This window comes from Gadus morhua, chromosome 14 (assembly GCF_902167405.1).
Source record: "Gadus morhua chromosome 14, gadMor3.0, whole genome shotgun sequence".
In the NCBI taxonomy this organism is placed as follows: domain Eukaryota; kingdom Metazoa; phylum Chordata; class Actinopteri; order Gadiformes; family Gadidae; genus Gadus; species Gadus morhua.
The window spans coordinates 1287617-1308603 of NC_044061.1; the positions used below are offsets into that span (position 1 = coordinate 1287617).

Sequence of the window (20987 nt, forward strand, 5' to 3'; positions counted from 1 at the left end):
ACTCTATAACAGAGAGACTCTATAACAGAGAGACTCTATAACAGAGACAGACTCTATAACAGACCGACTCTATAACAGACCGACTCTATAACAGAGACCGACTCTATAACAGAGACCGACTCTATAACAGAGACAGACTCTATAACAGAGACAGACTCTATAACAGAGACAGACTCTATAACACAGACTCTATAACAGAGACCGACTCTATAACAGACAGACTCTATAACAGAGACAGACTCTATAACAGACAGACTCTATAACAGACAGACTCTATAACAGACAGACTCTATAACAGAGACAGAGCTGTACTCTATAACAGAGCTGGACTCTATAACAGAGCTGGACTCTATAACAGAGCTGGACTCTATAACAGAGTCAGAGCTGGACTCTATAACAGAGACAGAGCTGGACTCTATAACAGAGCTGGACTCTATAACAGAGTCAGAGCTGGACTCTATAACAGAGACAGAGCTGGACTCTATAACAGAGACAGAGCTGGACTCTATAACAGAGCTGGACTCTATAACAGAGACAGAGCTGGACTCTATAACAGAGCTGGACTCTATAACAGAGTCAGAGCTGGACTCTATAACAGAGACAGAGCTGGACTCTATAACAGAGCTGGACTCTATAACAGAGACAGAGCTGGACTCTATAACAGAGCTGGACTCTATAACAGAGTCAGAGCTGGACTCTATAACAGAGACAGAGCTGGACTGTATAACAGAGCTGGACTCTATAACAGAGACAGAGCTGGACTCTATAACAGAGCTGGACTCTATAACAGAACGACTCTATAACAGAGACAGAGCTGGACTCTATAACAGAGACAGAGCTGGACTCTATAACAGAGTCAGAGCTGGGCTCTATAACAGAGCTGGGCTCTATAACAGAGCTGGACTCTATAACAGAGCTGGACTCTATAACAGAGCTGGACTCTATAACAGAGCTGGACTCTATAACAGAGCTGGGCTCTATAACAGAGCTGGACTCTATAACAGAGCTGGACTCTATAACAGAGCTGGACTCTATAACAGAGCTGGGCTCTATAACAGAGCTGGACTCTATAACAGAGCTGGACTCTATAACAGAGCTGGACTCTATAACAGAGCTGGACTCTATAACAGAGCTGGGCTCTATAACAGAGCTGGACTCTATAACAGAGACAGAGCTGGACTCTATAACAGAGCTGGACTCTATAACAGAGACAGAGCTGGACTGTATAACAGAGCTGGACTCTATAACAGAGACAGAGCTGGACTCTATAACAGAACGACTCTATAACAGAGACAGAGCTGGACTCTATAACAGAGACAGAGCTGGACTCTATAACAGAGACAGAGCTGGACTCTATAACAGAGTCAGAGCTGGGCTCTATAACAGAGCTGGGCTCTATAACAGAGCTGGACTCTATAACAGAGCTGGACTCTATAACAGAGCTGGGCTCTATAACAGAGCTGGGCTCTATAACAGAGCTGGACTCTATAACAGAGCTGGGCTCTATAACAGAGCTGGGCTCTATAACAGAGCTGGACTCTATAACAGAGCTGGGCTCTATAACAGAGCTGGGCTCTATAACAGAGCTGGGCTCTATAACAGAGCTGGACTCTATAACAGAGCTGGACTCTATAACAGAGCTGGGCTCTATAACAGAGCTGGGCTCTATAACAGAGCTGGGCTCTATAACAGAGCTGGGCTCTATAACAGAGCTGGGCTCTATAACAGAGCTGGACTCTATAACAGAGCTGGGCTCTATAACAGAGCTGGGCTCTATAACAGAGCTGGGCTCTATAACAGAGCTGGGCTCTATAACAGAGCTGGGCTCTATAACAGAGCTGGGCTCTATAACAGACAGTCTGGCAGTGTAATGGAGGGATGGCACGGCCGCGGTTACGATACAGAAACAAAGAGCCAATGTTCCACCTCACTAACTCCTACTAATGCGCGGTGTTCTGGGCGTTTAGATACATTAAGATAACGGAACAATTCCCTTTGTCCGGCCCGTTGCTCAGCCTTATCTCATTTCATGCGTCATGTTACATGGTTTAGGGACCTTAATGCAGCGACCGGTTGACCCAGTTTCCCCTTTTTGAACTGGACCGTCACATGGGAACGGTGTGCGAGAGAGACACAGAGACAGAGACAGACAGACAGACAGACAGACAGCTCACCTTGTGCTCCAGCAGGATGCAGCTGAGCACCTGCAGGCAGGCGTCCACCCCCAGCAGCTCCAGCGGGAGGTGCAGGGGGAAGTCCACCATGCAGAAGCGGGAGTTGTCGGGCAGGGCGAAGGTGAGCGGCCTCCGGAGCTCCTGGGGCAGCACCTCCACGTCCACGCGGCGCTGGCCAGCCACGGGGACGGGCGAGCGCAGCAGCCGGTACACCCAGGCCTCGATCTCCCGGAGGTCCGCCAGCAGCAGGCTGCCGCGCTCCTCCACCGACAGAGCGCCGGTGAACACGCGCCACATGGTGTCCCTGGGGGGGGCAGAGCGTCAGTACCCAGCAGGCACGGTGGGGGGGGCGCTGTGACCCCAGTGTGACCCCAGTGTGACCCCTGTGTGACCCCTGACCACCCCGCACCCAGCAGTGTCTTACATGGCGCCGGGGGCCAGCCTTTTATGGGCTGTTTCCTGTCGCCAGGCCGGCCCCGCCCTCAGAGACCTGCTGCTGCCCCCCCCAGCCCAGACGGGCTGTACACACCACGGGGTGAACGCTGATGGTTTTATTAAGACCGAGCAAACACTGCAGGTGTGACGCAATCGTTCACCGTCCATAAACTGCGTTGAGGATCCAGAAACCATCACAGTTCCTAAACCCAACCTACCTGGTAGGTAGGTAGGTAACCTACCTGGATCAATGCTTGGTTACTTTTACCTTCTTCGTCTAAACCACCTGAAACCGAATCCATCCTGCTGTTTGTTTGCCAACAAAGCGTACATTTCCCCAATATACTGAGCAAACATGAAACCATGGGGATGTTTGATCGGATTAAGCTTATGAAGGGTAATTAAATCTAGACCATTGGAAACAAACGACAATGCAAACAAATGAGTATCAAAACAATTGTTAACGTCATTAAATGACTGCTTATTTAATAGAGCTACATTAATCTCCCCAAAAATAGGATTTATTGGGAATTCACTGGAAAGAAAGAAAGAGAACGGAGATGGAACGAGGAGGCAGCCAGGGAGAACGTGCATGCACACGCACACACACACACGCACACGCACACACACACGCACACACACACACACACACACACGCACGCACGCACACACACGCACACACACACACAGTGTGTATCAAAGATATTTCCAGGGAGGGGAGAAGGCCACACGGGCCGCCAAACAACTGGAGACCCGAACTGCTCCTCTGTTCTGTTAGGGGGGGATGGTTGAAATAAACGACCCAACTCACAAATATCAAATGCAGATGGAATCAATCGATACATTATGGACATACCAAGGATTTGGTTAAATCAGAATCGCAGATACCGTTTGTTTGACAATATAAGCAAAATATCTCTCCATTTTAGTATGTTCCCATTAGCTGTAATACTATTTCTATATTCTATTCTGTACTTTGTTTGGTATTTATGAACCTTTTTCGCAGTCTCATCTGCAAGAGTTGACTCCCCTCCCTCCCCCCCTCTCACTCTCCCCCCCCCCTCTCTCCCTCCCCCTCCTCCCCCCCCCTCTCTCCCTCCCCCCTCTCTCACTCCCCCTCCTCATCCCCCCCCTCTCTCTCCCTCTCCCTCCCTCCCCCCCTCTCTCCCCCCCTCTCCCTCTCCCCCCCCCTCTCTCCCTCCCCCTCCTCCCCCCCCCTCTCTCCCTCCCCCCTCTCTCACTCCCCCTCCTCATCCCCCCCCCTCTCTCTCCCTCCCCCCTCTCTCCCTCTCCCTCCCTCCCCCCCTCTCACTCTCCCCCCCCCCTCTCTCCCTCCCCCTCCTCCCCCCCCCTCTCTCCCTCCCCCCTCTCTCACTCCCCCTCCTCACCCCCCATAAGCAAAATATCTCTCCATTTTAGTATGTTCCCATTAGCTGTAATACTATTTCTATATTCTATTCTGTACTTTGTTTGGTATTTATGAACCTTTTTCGCAGTCTCATCTGCAAGAGTTGACTCCCCTCCCTCCCCCCCTCTCACTCTCCCCCCCCCCCCTCTCTCCCTCCCCCTCCTCCCCCCCCCCCTCTCTCCCTCCCCCTCCTCCTCCCCCCCCCTCTCTCTCCCTCCCCCCTCTCTCCCTCTCCCTCCCTCCCCCCCTCTCTCCCCCCTCTCTCCCCCCCCCCTCCCCCCCCCCCCCCCCCCCCCCCCCCCCCCCAGCCCCCTGACCGTGCTGGTGTGGTTGGAGCAGAGGAAGATGAATCATTAGCTTCCCCCCCCCCCCCCTCCCCCCCCGTGCGCGTGCAGACGTCCCTAAAGGCAAGCCGGACCTCAATCTGTCAGCAGCGTCAGCATAAGCCCCGCCCCCCCTCTGAGAGCACGCCGCCACCGCAACAAGACTCAGCCAATCGGCGTCCAAGAAACGATTCAGGGAAAACAAACGGCTGCTCTTGACCTTGAGCTCAGCTGTCCTTCTCCAAGGTCGTCACTCTACCGCCACACTGAGGGCAGGAGCTCAACCAGGCTCCCTCTGGGATAGGAGAGCTTTGAGGCTACGAATAGAACGGGCGCTGAGGGAAGGATCTCCTCCTCTGGAGTCTCCTGGAGAACCATCACCACCCAGCAGAGTCTACTGGAGCCCCACCTCCACCCAGCAGAGTCTACTGGAGCCCCACCTCCACCCAGCAGAGTATACTGGAGCACCACCTCCACCCAGCAGAGTCTACTGGAGCACCATCACCAGCTCCACCCAGCAGAGTCTACTGGAGCACCACCTCCACCCAGCAGAGTCTACTGGAGCACCACCACCCCAGCAGAGTCTACTGGAGCACCATCACCACCTCCACCCAGCAGAGTCTACTGGAGCACCACCTCCACCCATCAGAGTCTACTGGAGCACCATCACCACCTCCACCCAGCAGAGTCTACTGGAGCACCATCACCACCTCCACCCAGCAGAGTCTACTGGAGCACCACCTCCACCCAGCAGAGTCTACTGGAGCACCACCTCCACCCAGCAGAGTCTACTGGAGCACCACCTCCACCCAGCAGAGTCTACTGGAGCCCCACCTCCACCCAGCAGAGTCTACTGGAGCACCATCACCACCTCCACCCAGCAGAGTCTACTGGAGCCCCACCTCCACCCAGCAGAGTCTACTGGAGCACCATCACCACCTCCACCCAGCAGAGTCTACTGGAGCACCACCTCCACCCAGCAGAGTCTACTGGAGCACCATCACCACCTCCACCCAGCAGAGTCTACTGGAGCACCACCTCCACCCAGCAGAGTCTACTGGAGCACCATCACCATCTCCACCCAGCAGAGTCTACTGGAGCACCACCTCCACCCAGCAGAGTCTACTGGAGCACCATCACCACCTCCACCCAGCAGAGTCTACTGGAGCACCACCTCCACCCAGCAGAGTCTACTGGAGCCCCACCTCCACCCAGCAGAGTCTACTGGAGCACCATCACCACCTCCACCCAGCAGAGTCTACTGGAGCACCACCTCCACCCAGCAGAGTCTACTGGAGCACCATCACCATCTCCACCCAGCAGAGTCTACTGGAGCACCACCTCCACCCAGCAGAGTCTACTGGAGCACCATCACCACCTCCACCCAGCAGAGTCTACTGGAGCACCACCTCCACCCAGCAGAGTCTACTGGAGCACCATCACCACCTCCACCCAGCAGAGTCTACTGGAGCACCACCTCCACCCAGCAGAGTCTACTGGAGCACCATCACCACCTCCACCCAGCAGAGTCTACTTGAGCACCACCTCCATCTCCACACGAGTCACGAGACATGAAGCTCCCCAGTATGTCCTTTTCGTTCAAAAGTCAACTTAACTCCCCTCTCTTCATGACCACCGAAAACATCTGTCAAATCACCCTCCACCTTCCACCCTCTCTCCCTCTCTCTCTTAATGTGTTGTCTTTTGTTGTGGGGCTGTTAACATGCCTTTTGTCCGTACCGTCTGTATGTATTCCTTTTTGTAAAGCGTCTTTGAGTACTGAGAAAAACGCTGCAAAAAACAATGTCCACCTCATCTCGAGGACTGTCCATTATCTGAGTTACGAGGCGGTATGCTCTGTGACCGTTGAGTTGTTATTCAGTCATGACGTCTAACATTAAGGCTGTTTTCTAATGCATCAACCACATCAACGTGTGTTTCCACACATCTTGGATAATAGTGTAGTACTGATATCGCAATTTTAATTGTGCAATACTAACACCAGCCTATGTTTAATGTAACTGTGCGTTAACTATCTAGGTGTGTTCTACTGCTGGTAATGCCTTGGACGGTGCGACCGCCGTTAGAGTGTTGAGACCACCGGATGAAGACTTCAGAGGGCCGTGGGGCTCTGCAGGCAGCTCAGTCATCCAGCTCTGCAGGCCCTGGGCGTGCACATCCCTCACATGCACGGTCACATGCGCATTGTTTACGCAACACTACCTTCCACAACACAGACGTCTCATTGTTGACTTAACTATCAACACACAACTGTGTGCCTTCGACTTCAGCGTGACGGAAACAGAAACCCCTTATTGACCTCTCATTACGAGGGTCCTCCCGCCGGCGTTCAGCACCGGGAACGGATGTTTGATCAGATCCATCGGCCTCTCAGCTCAGTTCAGTCCGTAGATCAGTCCGTGTTCCTCTGAGCCGGCCGGCCGCTAACAGCCAGACCACCATGTGCGGTAGAGATGCGCGGATGGGCTATTATTTCATCCGCAACCGCATCACAAAACGCTTGATCCGCCCGCCATCCATCCGCAACAAATTTTTTGACCAATTTTCAAAACCGCACCCCCCCGCCATCCGCCTGTTGTTTTTAGGTATATGCGCTGCTGACGCGAGGCTAGAAAGTTCTTGCCTGTTCTTGAAAGGAGACTGATCCAATGCCGCAAAGATATTTAAAGGATAAAGTCCCTAGTATGAAAGCCTATTGGCTATGTTGTAGCCTATCCCCAGAATATTATCAGTGAAGTGACGTCTGTCTCCGATCGATGCACAGGGAGAAACTTTAAAATAGCCAAGCACATCGGCAAACCTGACCTTACCATAGGCTAGTAGGCCTACACTTTTTTATCATTGTAATAAAACGCAATTTGGTACACCATTTTAATATGGTAATATAGCCTACTGTGTTGTTTTTTTTGCAAAATGAAAGATAGCCTTTTAAGGAAACGCCGACTCGAGCCTATTAATTCCGAAATTTCACCGCATTGAAGGCTATATAGGCTACTGTAACAAGCCCAACACTTGCCGGCCTGCCTTGCAAATCAAAGTTTTCCGACTATTTTTCTTACCTTCTTTCTTAGGTGTTGATGTTACTGAGCTAGAAGTTTAACTTGTTCTGCACATCTCGCGCTGCCAATGCCTGATGTCACTTCTGAGTCAAATCACTCCATCATCTCTTTGAAATTCCATATTCCACGATTGGTAGGCTACAATGGCTGTTTTAAAATATAACTTATACGAAACAAAATAACCCAGGCAGTTTCATCTACGAGACGTTAAAGCTTCTTCCAATACTGACAGCTGTCTCATAACTTGCAGGTTTGTGGAGACGCGACATGGGACGGATCGTCACTTAATTTAAACTTTTTTGCTTCCGTTAGTGTGTGTGTGTGTGTGTGTGTGTGTGTGTGTGTGTGTGTGTGTGTGTGTGTGTGTGTGTGTGTGTGTGTGTGTGTGTGTGTGTGTGTGTGTGTGTGTGTGTGATAGAGACAGAGAGGCCAATTTACTGCCTGATGAGAATTGGATTATTTCAAAATGTGCTTGGAAGTAGGTAACGACATTTAACAATGTGTATATATTTTTGAATTTCGTTGGTTAAACCGCCAACCGCCCGAATTTAATTAAAATATTATTTTTTGTCACGTCACCCGCCCGATCCGCGGTTGCAACCGCCAACCGCGCATCTCTAATGTGCGGACCACGGAGGGCCGGCCACCGCCAGGCGCCTTGTTGACCTTCCTCCAACGGCGTTGACTCAAGGGGAGCGATGGGAGGACCAGCCCAGGGAGGGAGAGCACACTGCTCACCCTGTCACAACCCCACCTCACCCTGTCACAACCCCACCTCACCCCGTCACAACCCCACCTCACCCCGTCACAACCCCACCTCACCCCGTCACAACCCCACCTCACCCCGTCACAACCCCACCTCACCCCGTCACAACCCCACCTCACCCTGTCACAACCACCCCGTCACAACCCCACCTCACCCTGTCATAACCCCACCTCACCCTGTCACAACCCCACCTCACCCTGTCACAACCACCACGTCACAACCCCACCTCACCCTGTCACAACCACCACGTCACAACCCCACCTCACCCTGTCACAACCCCACCTCACCCTGTCACAACCCCACCTCACCCCGTCACAACCCCACCTCACCCTGTCACAACCCCACCTCACCCCGTCACAACCCCACCTCACCCTGTCACAACCACCACGTCACAACCCCACCTCACCCTGTCACAACCCCACCTCACCCCGTCACAACCCCACCTCACCCCGTCACAACCCCACCTCACCCTGTCACAACCCCACCTCACCCCGTCACAACCCCACCTCACCCCGTCACAACCCCACCTCACCCTGTCACAACCACCACGTCACAACCCCACCTCACCCTGTCACAACCCCACCTCACCCCATCACAACCCCACCTCACCCCGTCACAACCCCACCTCACCCCGTCACAACCCCACCTCACCCCGTCACAACCCCACCTCACCCCGTCACAACCCCACCTCACCCCGTCACAACCCCACCTCACCCCGTCACAACCCCACCTCACCCTGTCACAACCCCACCTCACCCTGTCACAACCCCACCTCACCCTGTCACAACCCCACCTCACCCCGTCACAACCCCACCTCACCCCGTCACAACCCCACCTCACCCCGTCACAACCCCACCTCACCCTGTCACAACCACCACGTCACAACCCCACCTCACCCTGACACAATCCCCCCCCCCCTCACCCTGCCCCCCTCACCCTGTCACAACCACCACCTCACCCTGCCCCCCCCCTCACCTCTGGGCGGCCCCGGGCCCGGCCCCGGCCTGCAGGGCTCCCCGCTGGCTGCAGCGGTCCACCAGCCTCTTCAGGATGTAGAGGCACTCCCTGAAGGTGGAGAAGAAGGGGTAGTGGCTGAGCACGCACAGCGAGGTCAGCGTGCTGTTCCGGCTGCGCTCCGCCGCCCGCGCCGCCGCCGCGCGCCGCCGCCGCGGGGAGCGGCCCGCGCCGGGCTCCCCGCCGGGGGGCTCCGCCCCCGCCCCGGGCCCCGCCGGCCCCCCCCGCGGGGCGCAGCCGGGCGGGCGCGCCGCCCCGGGGGCCGCGCCGCCATCCGAGCCCTCGCCGGCCGCCTCCGCCGCCTCCGTGGGGCCGCCCTTGTCGCCGCGGTTACGGTGGTGCCCCCCGCCGCCGCCACCGCCGCGCTGGAAGGAGCGGTAGAAGTTGACGCACATGCCGTAGCGCGTGATGCCCGAGTCCTTGTCGGTGAGCGTGAAGACGAAGGAGGCGTCGTCGCGCAGGCTGACGCGGCGCTGCCGGACGCTCAGGCAGCCCTCGGGCTGGCAGAAGTACACCACGTCAGGGGGCAGCGGGAAGTCAGGGTGGTCCTCCAGGGGGTAGCGCCGCAGCAGCTGGGGGGTCTGCGCCACGCTGTCGCTGCTGGGCTGCCTGTGGAGGGGGGGGGGGGGGACCATGAGGACGGGCTCAGACGGGTGGACTAGGAACCTCTGCACGTTGTTCTGTGTCTCAGTACAACATGTTGTACTGAGACACAGAACCACTGTACCGTAGAACTGGACCGCAGAAGAACGTATGGACCAAACACTGAACGGACTAAACACAGAACGGACTAAACACTGAACCACAGGACGGACTTAACACTGAACCACAGAACGGACTTAACACTGAACCACAGAACGGACTAAACACTGAAGCACAGAACGGACTAAACACTGAACCACAGAACGGACTGAACACTGAACCACAGGACGGACTAAACGCTGAACCACAGGACGGACTTAACACTGAACCACAGAACGGACTAAACACTGAACGGACTAAACACTGAACCACAGAACGGACTAAACACTGAACCACAGAACGGACTAAACACTGAACGGACTAAACACTGAACCACAGGACGGACTAAACACTGAACCACAGAACGGACTAAACACTGAACCACAGAACGGACTAAACACTGAACCACAGGACGGACTGATCACTGAACAACAGAACGGACTAAACACTGAACCACAGGACGGACTAAACACTGAACCACAGAACGGACTGAACACTGAACCTCAGAACGGACTAAACACTGAACCACAGGACGGACTAAACACTGAACTACAGAACGGACTGAACACTGAACCACAGAACGGACTAAACACTGAACCACAGGACGGACTAAACGCTGAACCACAGACTGGACTAAACACTGTACCACAGAACGGACTAAACACTGAACCACAGAACGGACTAATCACTGAACCACAGAACGGACTAAACACTGAACCACAGAACGGACTAAACACTGAACCACAGAACGGACTAAACACTGAACTACAGAACGGACTAAACACTGAACCACAGAACGGACTAAACACTGAACTACAGAACGGACTAAACACTGAACCACAGAACGGACTAAACACTGAACTACAGAACGGACTAAACACTGAACCACAAAACGGACTAAACACTGAACCACAGGACGGACTAAACACTGAACCACAGAACGGACTAAACACTGAGGTTGGTCCTGCTCATTAGCCTCACGTAACACAGTAGCAGCAGTGTGACTTCCCACATTACATTCGGCTGCCATAGGGTGTAACTGAGTTATCCAACTATAGGAACAGAGAAGATTACTTTGGGAAGAGGAATTTGTTCTCACTAATTCCCAGAGGCGCCTCAAACCATGATGTATAAAATGCAAGGCAGCCCATAATAGCTCACCTGGCCCCCCCCACCACCAGGTAGTCCAGAAGACGATGAAGATAAAGGAGTCCTTACCTGGCCCCCACCACCACCAGGTAGTCCAGAAGTCGAGGACACGGCTTCTTTTTCTCCATCTTGGGTTTCTCTCCGTCTGCGTCTCTACGGCATCGAGGTCCTGAACATATATCCCCGGGATTAGCGGTCGCTTCCGATCACAGAGTGGGGCTCTTCATCCCCGCGGTGCCTCTGAGGAAGACTGCTGTGCTCCTGCAGGGACAGACCAGGAGAACGGACGTGACCGGGACGAACTGGAACGATGAGGTAGGCTTTGCAGAGCAGCGAAGGTGAGGCACTCGGGTAACACTTGTTTAAGACGAAGGATGAAACGATAATGTGAGTCTTTACACTCAAATTAGGACATCGCTAAACCAAATCAACCAGTAGTCCCTCCCTCCCTCAGAGACGGATGTCCCTCCATCAGTAGTCCCGCCCTCCCTCAGACGGATGTCCCTCCATCAGTAGTCCCGCCCTCCCTCAGACGGATGTCCCTCCATCAGTAGTCCCGCCCTCCCTCAGAGACGGATGTCCCTCCAACAGTAGTCCCTCCCTCCCTCAGAGACGGACGTCTCTCCATCAGTATTCCCGCCCTCCCTCAGACGGACATCCCTCCACCAGAAGTCCCGCCCTTCCTCAGAGGGACATCCCTCCACCAGAAGTCCCGCCCTCCTTCAGACGGACATCCCTCCACCAGAAGTCCCGCCCTCCCTCAGAGGGACATCCCTCCACCAGAAGTCCCGCCCTCCCTCAGAGACGGAGATCCCTCCAGCAGAAGTCCCTCCCTCGCTCGCCTGCTAGCCCATGGAACTGAACAGGATATCGCTCCCTCCCAAGTCCCGCCCCCTCTCTCACCGATAACTCCCATTAGTAGCACCATTGTTCCCAGTCCCTCTCATTCCCAATCGAAACATGAGAGTGGAGAAGAACCCAGTGAGCTCCACTGAGGACAGGCTGCCTCCCTCATAACGAGCAGCGCTACTGGGCTCAGCCAACTGGTCTGACTGGTCCATCCTCCTCCCAGTGAAGAGGTTCCCATGAAGCTCATCACCAGCGGTGTTGACAGAGCCGTACAGGATGTACTGACACTGAGGAGTAATGATAACACTAATCACACAATAAAACCACTGGCTTTCCAAATAGGATCAAATATAACATTTAATAAGATGTTGATTGATACATTGCATTTTTAAATAATAAAAAAGCCTAGAAGTTGTTTCGGTATCAGAAGCATAACAAACAATATTATACACAATGTTGATCTGGTAACCAAACCAAACTCATAAAAATGGATTAAAGGCAAGAAACCTTCAGGCATTAAACAGTATAGAACATATATTATTGTTATTAATGAGGTGTTTGTTATTTAGAGGAGTATTATTGTACACACAGCCTCATGTTACAACATTGACTGTGGTGTGTGTCAAATTCAATTCTGAAGAGAGTTTGGATATCGTTTCACAAAGCACAGTACATAATATTTGAGTTGCCTTCTGTGGGATACAAATCACTTCCTTTGAGATGCAAATTGCCATCTACAGGTGTATGCTGTACGCATCAAAGGCAAACCCGGCGAAACTGAAGAAATTCTGACAATCAGAGTTAAGCCAAAAGTAATTTGAGGATGATTCTCAGGCTTTAACAGGGATCGGCTCCTAAGATGGTGGGGCTGATATTCTTGAGGGGCAGAGGGAGGAATGGCCCTTAAGCGCTCAGTGGGAGAACAACGTGGCAGGAGGGCCTGTCTGAGGGGATCAGTGGGATTATCGGTTCAGCCCATCGTCTAACTGGTTAACTAATTCCCCCCAGCACAGGTTGAACTGCCGCTCCAAAACATAGCGTCTTGACATCCTCAACCTGACACTGAACGAAGAGAGCCCAAGATGAGCCAAGCACAACATAGTGGAGACCGGTGCAATCGTTCTATTTTTAGTTTAACCAGCAGCAGCGAGTCCTAGACGGTCCGTTGATCAGCTCATGATTATGTTTATTACGTTAATTATTGTTTCCACTATAAACCAGCTCATGTGGCATCTGACTGGAAATCCTTCTGGGCTCCAAGCGGTCTCACTGAGCCCGCGCAGGCAGCGAGTCCGGTGCAAACTAGTTGATACCGTTTGTTTGCTTGCTCCCATGGCTGCTCTTTCTTTGTGTCAATTTGTTTTAATATCTGTCAACTCGTGGTACTCTGAGAATAGAGAACCAGGACACTGGGACAAACAAAACATCCAGACCCAGAACAGAAAATTCAGAGGAGAACACACACACACACACACTCACTAAATACTAAGTATATATATATATTATACCAAGTAGTAAAGCGTAACATACTAAGTAGTATTACTGTTTTTAGATTAAGCAAGAAGTTTCCCTCATCTCTGATGACATATAATGGTCATTTTTTGAGTAGTTTGTTATATCCTAGAAGACCTTACAGTGGCATGTTCTGTTAAATTGTATTACAATTACAGGACACAAGACAAGAGGATCAAAGCTGACATTTTTTTTGTTTGTTTTTTATACTTTAAGTGAAAGTCTGAGCATAACTCAATTGACAGTAACTGCCTTTGCATTTAATGTTGTATAAATAGAATATAACGACCAACCACACAATTAAATTTGGATTTAATTGTCATTTCAAATTAGAATAACATGTGAAATTAGACTTTTCTAGTAAACACTGATCTGTTTTGTACAACAATAAGTCGGTCAAATGTCAAGCATTTTGATAAGCTTATTGTATTGATGTTCAATAAATTGACATTGCCAGGTCTCTTCTCTTTTTAATCCTCCACCATTGTCTTCCAGATGCTCAATAAGTTGAATGATTAACAACACAAATGAGGGGACATGATGTCTGCCTAATCCATCCAATGGTAACTTCAAGAAAGTTACCATAACTACAGTCACTTAAATAATAAAGGTATCTTTATAAATATTAAATGTCTGTCATATTACTCATTGCTTACTAAGATGTTTTCTATTCTAGTCATTTCATTTATATTCTTATGAATCTATTTTTTGTTGTGAAATGTCAGTTTATACAGGCAGGATTCCTGTTGAACAAATTTCAACTTAGAACACTGATTAAAAGCATTTATAAAGATACATAATTTACTGGAATACTGATATAGTGGAATGTGCCATACCAACTTGAATACTGGCTTAAAAATGTGCTGTAGGTACGATTTAAGAGTTAAAAGAGATAAAATATCTCCTCTCTCTCAGCACTCCCTACGTTTCTGCAGCGTCGGAATGAAACACATTTGATTGACAGGCATGTGGCATGTGATTTGAAGGATGGAATCACCAAACAAATCAACTAAGAAACGTCCTTATTGGTCCAAACCGAGCCAGGAGTGGTCCACAATCTGAATCTTGATACATATAGGCAGACTTCAACCACACCAGATATCCTCATTGACGTTGTCCCTGGCCTGTACACCAGCTGACTGAGAGCCATGGCCTTCCAAAGAGATCAAATGATGGCTATGAATCCTAGCTACTGCAGCTTTAAGTGAGGAACACAGAGCACCCTTTGCTAATGCTGTCCAAATTAATGTGACCTAGAGCCTTGGATTGGCTGCTGTTCATCTTATCTCGATGTGTCTGCAGTATAGCCGTTATAAGGAGAGAAATCCACTGTGAACCATTAGTGACTTGAAAACCATTTAGTAAACTCGTGTTGTATTGTGAGTGTGCTGCATGAGAAATATCTTGCCAGCCGTTGCACTATGAATCACGTTCTGACAGCTTGGCTGGTATTACAGCGCTAGCACAACATCAATAGGAGGCAGGACTCTAACAAGGTTGTGTTACTGCAGACGGCCGAGTAGGGGGCCTGCTGATTGGTCACTGGTGTAAATAAAGATAACGCACACTATAATGCATGCTGTGCAGTAGCATTCGGTCAGGAGCTAAGGGCCATATTTCATCTATTTTGGTGTGAAACACCTTAAGGCTTTGGTTCAAATTAAAAGCGATAAAAGAAAATCCACAATATAATACATCATTCATTTTAAGAAACCATACTTTACTTATCCATACATTCATTTCCTTGAGGATAAATTAAGATTTAGCTGCCAATTCTAGGATATGTACAAAGGAATGGGAGAGGTTATAAAAGGCCTCACTGAAACAGTTTCAGTTATCAGAGAATGAATAAATAACTACCTATGAAAGAGAAGCTGCTGAAAATGTTTGAATTGTTAAAAAAAAAGGAGGTGCAGCAAACAGACGGTAAAACAAGGCTGCAGTGCAGCACGTTAGGCATCAAACACAAACACACTCGATACTGGATGATAACCGCTGTTTATGTTAATACTGCCATGGTTTGGTTGTGTGTGAGGACCTCTTAATGTTAATACTGCCATGGTTTGGTTGTGTGTGAGGACCTCTTAATGTTAATACTGCCATGGTTTGGTTGTGTGTGAGGACCTCTTAATGTTAATACTGCCATGGTTTGGTTGTGTGTGAGGACCTCTTAATGTTAATAGTACTGCCATGGTTTGGTTGTGTGTGAGGACCTCTTAATGTTAATACTGCCATGGTTTGGTTGTGTGTGAGGACCTCTTAATGTTAATACTGCCATGGTTTGGTTGTGTGTGAGGACCTCTTAATGTTAATACTGCCATGGTTTGGTTGTGTGTGAGGACCTCTTAATGTTAATAGTACTGCCATGGTTTGGTTGTGTTTGAGGGCCTGTTAGTGGCCGGCTGAAGGCTTGTTGCGTGGCTGAATGTTACTGGTGGGCCGACACAGGCCGGAACTCACAGCCTGACAGGTCGGGTTTGATCAAACTGTAGGCAGAGGGCCATATGTGGCTGGCCAATGTGATGCCTCACTTCCATCTATAACGTTTTTCTTTGCCACGTTTGTTACTCGAGTAGCTCAGAGGGATTCATCCTCTCATGTATCCCATGTGACAATTTTCTTTAACATAATGAACGCTATAGTGCGAGACCATTGATCTCCCATTTTACCACAATGGGATCCCTGGCAGCAGAGGTAAGCATCATCCTGCTGTCCCATAGTCATCAGACTCTTCATCCAGCAAGATAATTAAATTATTTCTCATTGGATTAGCAATTCCACTGAGATGGGTTAATATCTGAAGAATAGCATGAATAAACAGATGATAACACACAGGAGGCTTACGGTGGATTCCTGGAGTATTTATTGCATCCCACTTGAACAAAAACTGGGTGCACTGCAATCAAATTAATAAAAATAGCTAATTAAATGTTTAATTAACTCCACGTTGCCATGTTAATCTGTCTAAGTCAATTGTATAATGGATCAACCTCAATAGTAAAATCCTTCTGTTGATACAACCTTTAAGAATCGTATAGGTCAACAGATTCATTGATTTCCTTTTTCCTTTCAATGAGAGATACGGCATCCCATTCAGGATCACCTTCAGAGGGGAGGGTGCTGCAGGTTAGACACCAGCTGCCACCGGGCACCCCTCGGCACAACACTCTGCTTATGTAAGCACAGAGCGGAGAAAGGATTCATATTCTCCCCACATCGTCAACCATTTCATTGGAGAATAGATTTTTAAAAGAAAAAAATGATGTAAAGGTTTAGTTAATTAGTAATTATATGTACATAATGATTCAGAAAAATATGTGTCAGGCCGTGTTGATTTTGTCTGGTTCATCTTTTAGCAGGATGACCTCTTCATCACAATTCCATTTATTTAATTAACAACTCCAGGCCCGTCCTCGTTCAAGCGTTAACGTCCAAGGTTAGGATTCCCCAGATCACCTCCTCGACGACAGAGGAGCAGCGAGCGGCCAGCTGGAGCGTGACGCAGCGAGGCCACGTTACGGCCGTCACTCTGCTCCCCGAGGTGAATTATATAAACAGGTCAGCGGCGGTGATGGACACCACTACGACAGGACAAACACACACACATACACACCCCACACATATATGACACACCACCACATCTACAGACACACACCATATCTACAGACACACACCACATCTACAGACACACACCACATCTGTGATACCACAATTAGACACACAACACATATTACAGTCACACACACACGCATCTACACACATACAGACCACATCTACACACACAGACCACATCTACTGACACACAACACAGGCACACACACACACACACACACACACACACCAGAGCCAGTGCACCTCTAACTGTTCATTTTTTTCATTCAGGACAGCAGAAACACTTGACTACCCTGGATGTGTTCAACCAGACTCACTCTTGCTGCAGCCTGGTCGGGATGCTCCCTGGTACCAGAGGCTCCTGGTACCAGGAGGAGCCTCTGGTACCAGGAGCTCCTGGTACCACAGGCTCCTCCTGGTACCAGAAGCTCCCTGGTACCAGAGGCTCCCGGTACCAGAGGCCTCTGATCATCAGACCTTCAGCATCGCCTCCTAGGACTCCGGCTTCATACGTCACGGATGGATTAGCCACGGAGCTAGCTGCTAACAGGAGAGCTAGCTTCTGACAGGAGAGCTAGCTTCTGACAGGAGAGCTAGATGCCAACAGCAGAGTTAGATGCTAACAGGAGAGCTAGCTGCTAGCAGAAGAGCTGGCTGCTAAGAGGAGGGCTAGCTGTCAGCGTTAGCATCACTCTTAGCTTAAACGTCGGAGACACGGACCGACGTGTCGTCGTACGGACCGATCTACGGGGGGAATGACGGAGAACCAGGAGGGGGTGGTGAGGGGTGCAGAGCCGGCGGAGGAACACCACCTACCTGTCAGTTAGCCCGTTTGCTCCCCGCTGATGACGACCCTGGGGTTGGATGATGATCGTGATGAACAGTGATGCTGCTGAGCCTTGTTCAACATCCTCCTGATCCACCGAGCAGGAGTGGGCGGGACTTCCGCTTACTGAGTGACGAGAGAGAAGGGACCCCTGGTAACCGGAAGTCAGGAGGAGGAACCCCCCCCCCCCTGACAGCCGGAAGCGGGAGAAGGGACCCGTTGCAGCCGGAAGTCAGGGGGAGATACCCTTGACAACCGGAAGTCAGGAGAAGGGACCCCTGACAGTCAGAAGTCAGAAGGGGAATGGCCCCCTAATAAATATGAATCTGTATTTATTAGCCAGTATATTTCAGAAACCTTTAAATAAAAATATCATCCTACCCAGAGAGTTTATTGATACCACGATAATTTAAATATCCGTTGATATGATCCAATAACTGATGCAGAATAGCCTATAATGTGGAGCTAACAACACATGATGTTCGCCTGTAACAAAAACTAGCAGCATTAGTGTTTACAGCCTCACATTTTAGATAACTTGGGTACAATCCCACATCCCAAGAGGCTATACAATCAACTTTGGCACATCTCTGAACATTTTAACTGCATTTATTTGTCTATATTTGGATCTAGAAAAATATACATTATATAGTAGCAAAGCAAAGCAAACGCCCTCCTCACCGGATTCCCCAGCAAACTCATCAACAGGCTGCAGATCATTCAGAACTCAGCCGCCCGGATCATCACCCGCACCAAATCATCTGACCACATCACCCCTGTCCTCATCCAACTTCACTGGCTCCCAGTACACTACCGCATCCAATACAAAACCCTACTCCTCACCTACAAAGCTCTCCACAACCTCGCCCCCAGTTACCTCTGCGACCTCCTCCAAGAATACACTCCCTTTGCTCAACCTCTGCTGGACTACTATGTATCCCCACATCACGACTCATTACAATGGGTGCCCGGTCATTCAGCTGTTCAGAACCCAGGCTCTGGAACTCCCTCCCCCCACACATAAAACAGTCAGACACCATTACAACCTTCAAGTCACAACTCAAAACTCACCTGTTCAAACTCGCACAGGTCTAACTGATCACTGTCTTGATTGTTTGTTTGATTTGTCCTGTTGTTTTATTTATTCATTATTATTCTTTTCCACAATGTCTTGTTTTTAAACGATTTATGATGACTTTATGCTCTGTAAGGTGACCTTGGGTGCCTTGAAAGCCGCCTCTAAATTAAATGTATTATTATTAAAGTAGTCGAATTTGAGATTTATTTCAAATAAGCTTATTTGTTCATTTGTTGTTGTGCTTAAGATAATGATCAGTCACAAATGACCCTGGCAAAGAGATAAGAATGAGACGGAATCACAAGTTGGAGAAACAAGTTTTACTGTTAATCTGTCGTTATCTTTCCGGCAGCATTTCCTGGTCAAATTACAGGGGAGACATCATGAAAAACCTGTCCTCTATAAAAATAAAGATGTCCCACGATCCCTTTAGCAGAGTCAATTTATAACCATTCTTTAATTATTAGTTAACCATCCGTAAGACCTTAAGAACAATTCAGTCCTTTACATCAGATCAGAAAATCAACTTATTTTGAAACTTATAAAAACGGAAATGTTTGAAAACATGTTAGCACCTCTCGTGATATATTCTTTGTCCCCGCGGTCATATTGCCATTGATCAATTGTGAATTTAAGTCCATTAAATATCTGAATTATTTCCTCAGAGACACCCTCCACAGCTTGCTGCATTAGAACAATGCATTACGCTAACCTGGTAGTTTCACACGTGTGACTTGGACCTGCTTCTCATTGTCTAGTAAACGGTGCTACGAGGAAGTGATGCCAATGGCCGAGGGGCAGTCTGTACATGGAACCTCGACGCCCATGACAACCATTATGCTGTACCACGCTAAAAAAATGTCCGCACTTCCTCCATAGGAAACAGGTGAGAGGCCTTCGATCAAAGCTTCATTAGAAAACCAGTCCGATGTGTACCTCAGTATAACCATTATAGACTTAGAGCAGAACTCGACTCATTTCAACTTAGTTAAGTTATAAAAGATGTTTGCATTTACCAGATCTCGAAATCCTAATACTTTATCAGATCCAATTCCACATCCCTGTGATGATATATCGTCTCTCTTCCAGAAGATAAACAAGCAGAAAGCTGCTTCATCACAACACTGGAATGAAACCGGATGCTCTAGCGCCAACATTAGCCTCATCTAGAGCATTGCTTCCAGAGAGCCAAAGTGTTGGGCTCTGCCTTAGGTTTGTACTATGCAACTTTTTCACAGCAGCTTGGAACAAAAGCATCACTTCATGGTTGGACAGATGTAATGAGCCTCCACTTTTTCAATAACCAAGTTGGTGATGGTATTATCAGTATTATACATACTTTCAAATAATGTAGCGTTGGCTGCAGTTAAAACCCCAGGCAACCATCTATCCAAGTATCAACCCATTTCTGTAAGCTATTAGAAGTTGTGGAACGATAAACCCTGCTGTATTCAACCCACCCCAACCGTTGTCATCATTTATGATAAATCACTCAATGAAGGGACATATTTGTTCCAAAGTTCAAGCTCTGCTTGAAGCATTAAAGAGCAAAAAGTAAAGAATGATGAATCATGCAGACATGACCCTTTGCACTAAATTAAAACAAAGATCTATTCTGCTCATTTTCAGTCCTATAAGCATGTAATCAAAATCTGACATGTATATTTTACATAAAACTAATGCTATCAGTATCTGACAATTGTACAATATATCTTTCAAATTAGTTCTGATGATCAAATGTGATTTAATAACCTAACCCAATGATTTTTATTTGGGACCAAACTAATTCAATTCAATGCAAAGCAGGATCATCTCTGTTCCTCAGATGTGTAGAACCTATTCTACTGTCTGAGGTCACCACCTATTCATTGGCAGCTGGAATTTTCTATGGACTGTAATGTTAGAGAGCCAAGATCTGCTGAAAGCATTGCCATTAACGACATTAGAATTGAGGTAAAGAAGTCCACTATAAAACAACCTTCTACATATATTAATTTGTGCACATCAAAACTAGCCTGCA

General features: G+C 49.1%; 1 protein-coding gene across 32 annotated transcripts in view; it reads right to left on the reverse strand.

Annotated features, from left to right (window-relative positions):
• Positions 1 to 18039, reverse strand: part of madd (MAP-kinase activating death domain) — a 63054-nt gene extending 45015 nt beyond the window's left edge. For all 32 annotated transcript variants that reach the window (XM_030377915.1, XM_030377910.1, XM_030377912.1 and 29 more), the window contains exons 1-4: positions 17880 to 18039; positions 11160 to 11351; positions 9162 to 9809; positions 2175 to 2478 (exon numbers count right to left, since the gene is read on the reverse strand). In XM_030377915.1, the coding sequence (XP_030233775.1) occupies positions 2175 to 2478; positions 9162 to 9809; positions 11160 to 11218 (1011 nt within the window). In that variant the 5' untranslated portion in view covers positions 11219 to 11351; positions 17880 to 18039. The remainder of the gene's footprint in view (positions 1 to 2174; positions 2479 to 9161; positions 9810 to 11159; positions 11352 to 17879) is intronic.
• Positions 18040 to 20987: the final 2948 nt, after the last annotated feature.